We start from the raw sequence: 4988 nt of genomic DNA on the forward strand, positions 1-4988 counted from the left end.
TGTCATTTAAACAAATACCAGTGAGGGATTCAACAAAATGCTGCGTTCAGACAAGCGGTGCATAAAACACTGTGTGCTTGTTTCTTCCTCATTCTAGTATCAAGTCCTCCCTCCAGTGGCTGCTGTAACAGTTTTTTACTTTGTCAAAAAGGACTGAGAATTCTCTCTCTCAAAGCTAAATTCAGATCTATTTGTCTGCTTAATGATTTTGGTGTTTCTGGCTTGGCAAGTGAACCTGTTAAGTTACCTCCTCAGTGGCAGGGTCTTCGTCTGTTAAAGGAAGAAGAAGGATATCCATTGCAGAGTCAAGAAAGCCAAGATTCTTGGTCTCTGCATTTGATTTATCTGATTAGGAGATGAAGGTTAGCTCACCAACGTCAGTCTGCTCAGATAAATTTTGTGTTCCTTCCCTTGGGTAATAACAAGTCTTTGAGCACCTGTATGTATTTTGTAACTGCATTAACTGTACCCAATTATGAATTTTCAAGTGTTATGTAGGGAAGACTACCCAATTTGTGTGACTAGAATATTTTTCATCTGGGCTATCTCAAAACACTATCACTGCCATTTTCTAATAATTTTAGCTGGAATGGGTTAGTTTATTTTCTAAATTATTTATTGGAACATAATGTGGTTTTGTGCTGCAAATGTACAGTGGACCAGGTTTTGTGTTGGTGACTTTGTGTCAGTGGACTATTTGGAAGCATCTGAGAGAAGTTGTTAGTACCTTTCCCATGGGTTAATCAACATTTGAGTCATTTCAATATTTGAATTGACTATGTTATACTCTAGAAAATAATAATAATAAAAAAATCAAAACCCTCTGTTATTTTGCTGCTTTTTGTTGTGAGTGCTAACATGATTAAAGTGTTAGCCAAAAGATGCATGTTTTATCTGAATCATGTTGCCTTTTGCCATAATTTTAAAAGTACACCGTCTAGGCAGAGCTTTCCTGGTGGAGTCAGGTCTTTTAAAGTCTTTTGGGAGGGTCCTGTTCTTTCGCATCAACTTGATCTGAACAGCCTTATGCAAAGGAAGGTGTCACAGTCTCCATTGCTTCAGCTTGTAGAATGAATTGATGGACTTTCTTGACCTCCAACTTAAAAAAAAACATGCAACAACCCCACCCTCCAAAGCCTCTCCTTCATTAATAAATATTACCCCCTTAAATTGTTGTAAACTGTTTTTCTTACTGTACCAAAAAATGTTTCACGTAATAGGTTTTCTCCAAAGACAATAAAGTCTTTACTAGGCTTTTTTTTTTTTTTTTTTTTTTTTTCTCCCCTTCCAGTGAACTACCGACAACTTGATCTGAACAGCCTTATGCAAAGGAAGGTGTCACAGTCTCCATTGCTTCAGCTTGTAGAATGAATTGATGGACTTTCTTGACCTCCAACTTAAAAAAAAACATGCAACAACCCCACCCTCCAAAGCCTCTCCTTCATTAATAAATATTACCCCCTTAAATTGTTGTAAACTGTTTTTCTTACTGTACCAAAAAATGTTTCACGTAATAGGTTTTCTCCAAAGACAATAAAGTCTTTACTAGGCTTTTTTTTTTTTTTTTTTATTGCTCCCCTTACAGTGAACTACTGATACTTGAAAGAAACCAATTTGGGGTTCTTTCTTGCAGCTGTACGTATTAAGCAGGCAGTAGTACAGTTGGTGAATCCTATTACCCTTTGTTTGAAAGTTACAAATTGCTACAGGGATACAGTTCACACAGACTCATCTATGATAAAATATATTGGGGAGAAGAAGAAAACAAATTGGTAATGACTGACAGATAAAACAAAGCACCAAAAAAGATGAAGGGAAAAAGAGTTGAATGCACAGCACTACTGAAGAGGAGGAAACGGTGATTGTCATGTGATAGTTTGTTCCTTTGGTGTGAGATTCAAGATGAAAGAGATATGAGATTTGAATGTCACCATTGTCTTCTGTGCAATAGGAGAATTTTAAAAATACATTTTGCTTGTGAATTTTCATCTTTACTATGCTGAGGTTCGTTCCATAGCTGGACATTCACTCTGTACATTTCAATGCTGATAATGTGTTGTAGAGGTTACAGTGGCTTAACACTGTGTCCTCTGTGTAGTTTTACTGAAACGAAACTCTGTAGTACAGTGAGAACAATGAAATTAATTGATGAAGAAAGTCTTTAAAGATTGTGGAACTTCTATTGATTATGTTTTTTGGGTTTTTTTCCTATATTCTGTTTTGGACTGTGCAACTGTGGTGTCTCTCCACAAGCTGTACTGTGGTTCCTCTCCACAAGGCTTATAATGAGACTTTCAAGTGTCCAGTTTAAGTTTTGGAGGAGAGGAAAAAGTTAATTTTAGTTTTACTTTAAATATCATAGGGGTTTATAATACTCAGAGAAGTCTTGCTTTTGGAACAAGTTCTGTTTTTTTGTGGTGTAAGCAGTACCAAATGAGATCTGTCGAAGCAGAAGTCAGTATATTTGTTAATTTCCAACTCTTGTTGATTTTTTAGATTGTCCTTCGAAGATTAATGTACATTTACCTCGGTATTTTAAATCTGTTGGCAGTTTGGGTAATGATGGCTCAACTCCAGCAAGGAGGCCCAGATGAAAAAGAGAAGACTACTGCATTAAAGGGTATGAGTCTTTTGCCTTCTTTTTATGTATATTGATATTTCAGAAACAATTATTAATGAAAGGAAAATAGTTTGATATAACTGTGGGTTAGAGTTTGGGAACTGCGATACTGGAAGAGACTATTAGTCCATCAGTACTAATGGTTTTTGTCTGATAGTGTGTCCATTATCAGTATTTTTATAAGACGATACAAAAAATAATGATCTGTGGCAAGGAGACACACAATAAGATATCCATTAATTTTTGAAATTTTCATAATTACCCTTTGACAAAGTTGACTGGTGCTTTTGTGTTCTTAGTTTCTGGGAGTTACCATTTAATTTTTATGCCACTTAGTGTTTTATAACCATGCAACCATATTACAGCTTTAAAAATCTCTTCAACTGGAAAGTTAGCAGTCAAAACACTTTCAGGACATTGATACCATGTTGATTTTATAAAGTTTATACTGTATGTTTTAAAAAAATAAATGTACGTAAGTGACTTAGTGGAGTAATTTTCTTGAAGAAAAAAAATGACATCTTTTAGATAGTGTTTTTTGGTTTTGTAAGTACATAGAGTTGGTTAGACTTACAAGTAAGCTAGCCAAACGTGGGATTTAAAGTGCTTGCATCACACATTTACTCTCTCAATTGTCTTTCAAAAGAGAAAAAAGAATATACCTTGCAACTCCAGTGTAAAAATTGATTTTCTCCTAAAGCGTTATTAGAAGTGCACATTCTTTTAGTGGTGGTAGATGGTGTTCCTTCAGTTACAGCTGTTTTTGTGAAATGTGCTTGTCTCAAACCTGTATGAATTCTGTCAAATTAATATATTTCGAGGAAATTATACTTCCTGTTTGGAAAAGTAAAACTTGCATTTTAAACTTGGCATTAATTTGATCTTCATTAGGGATTAGTGTCCAAGAAATACTCCACATAATGAAAACTCTCTGTGAGGGTGTTGCTTTCTTCGTGCAGTTGAGTGAATCCCATTGAGACATAGAACATCTCCCACAGATCACTCAGTTTGGGGCTCTGTTGAACTAGCCTTGGAGTGAGATGGAGAGTCCAGGAATGGTGGATTGGGTCTTGACAGCATCTCAAAGCTGTAAGAACACTTTAGCTAACTTGAAGAAAATCACAGGAAGAAAGAGGCTGTTTTGGTGGCTGTAGCAGAGACCAGTTGCAGCGTTCCTGAGTGACTCTTATGGGAGTGGTAAATCATGACAAGCTGTACAAACTGCAAATAAGCTTAATGTAGTTCATATAGAATCGCCCTTGCGACTCAGAAGACGGGTATTTTGTTATATAGTAACTGACACTTCTGTGTAAACACATTTCCTAATAGATCACAGAAAGAAGACATGAAAACTCTAATGAAATTAAGTTCTAGAGGTGTAGTTTGACTGGAGTCTCTTCACCAAGGAGAGAAAGACGTGCTGAAGACTATTTGCCTTAACATTGTGAAAGTACAGAGGCATGTAAAAACCATGAAAGGATGTGCTTTTTACAACCTGTTGTGAAAAAACTTCTTTGGCAAAGTTAATTTCTTTCTCCTACCCTTTGGTTGAGGACCACAGCAGCTCCCCAGAACTGAAAGGACAATGCACAAGAACAAGCATGTGATCACTAACATGAGTTGAAGGTCTTGGGACTTGTTATTAAACAGATTTGGTGTGAAAATGAGTTGTGGTTGAGAAAGCTGCATTTATAAACCTTCCAGTCAATGTCCAATGCTGTACAGCTGTTTAGACACCACAGAGATGTTCTGATACCATAGCATGGGTTGGAGAGATGTTGAATTTTAGCAGTCATACAAGGTGGCCTTTGGTCCTCAAGCTTTACGCGGTGAAATCACGAAGAGGAGCTGGAGACAATTATATGGATGCTGGAGTGAATGTCATGTGAAACTGAAGAGTTATAGAAGAGCTGGTGAAGGACCTCCCAGGAATGTTGAAGCTAAATTACAGTACATTTTAAACATAGAAATGACAATGTTAATATACCAATACTAAGCCTAGGTAACGCGGGTAGACTGTAGGCTTGTCACTGGCAATACAACTAAGCAAAAATAGTGATACAAAATCTATTTACATAATGATTTTAGAGTAATTAAAGGCTGGAAATTTAGTTAATATCAGACAAAGCAAGTTTAAAGAAAATTAGTCATTTCAAACTGATCTCTTTCCTTTGAGCTACAGTTTGGATGGTTAAGGTGATAAACCAATATACTCAGAGTACTTGGTTTCCTTGGTAATACATGTGGTGTCTCAATTTATGAAAGAATAATAGTTCCAAGTCGGTGTAGCACTCCTGAACTGAATGTTTCTATCGTTTTCACATTCAGCTATGAGAGGTTAAGGAAATATATATCAGCAGAATCCTGC

The 4988-nt window shown here is 36.3% G+C and overlaps 1 protein-coding gene across 1 annotated transcript in view; it reads left to right on the forward strand.

The window, feature by feature from the left end:
• Positions 1-2500: 2500 nt before the first annotated feature.
• The window catches only part of FAM172A (family with sequence similarity 172, member A), a 111888-nt gene continuing 109400 nt past the window's right edge, over positions 2501-4988 (forward strand). The window contains exon 1 of the mRNA XM_010142656.1: positions 2501-2620. Within this exon, the coding sequence (XP_010140958.1) occupies positions 2515-2620 (106 nt within the window). The 5' untranslated portion in view covers positions 2501-2514. The remainder of the gene's footprint in view (positions 2621-4988) is intronic.

The sequence above is a fragment of the Buceros rhinoceros genome, unplaced genomic scaffold (assembly GCF_000710305.1).
Source record: "Buceros rhinoceros silvestris isolate BGI_N320 unplaced genomic scaffold, ASM71030v1 scaffold20398, whole genome shotgun sequence".
NCBI classification, from domain to species: domain Eukaryota; kingdom Metazoa; phylum Chordata; class Aves; order Bucerotiformes; family Bucerotidae; genus Buceros; species Buceros rhinoceros.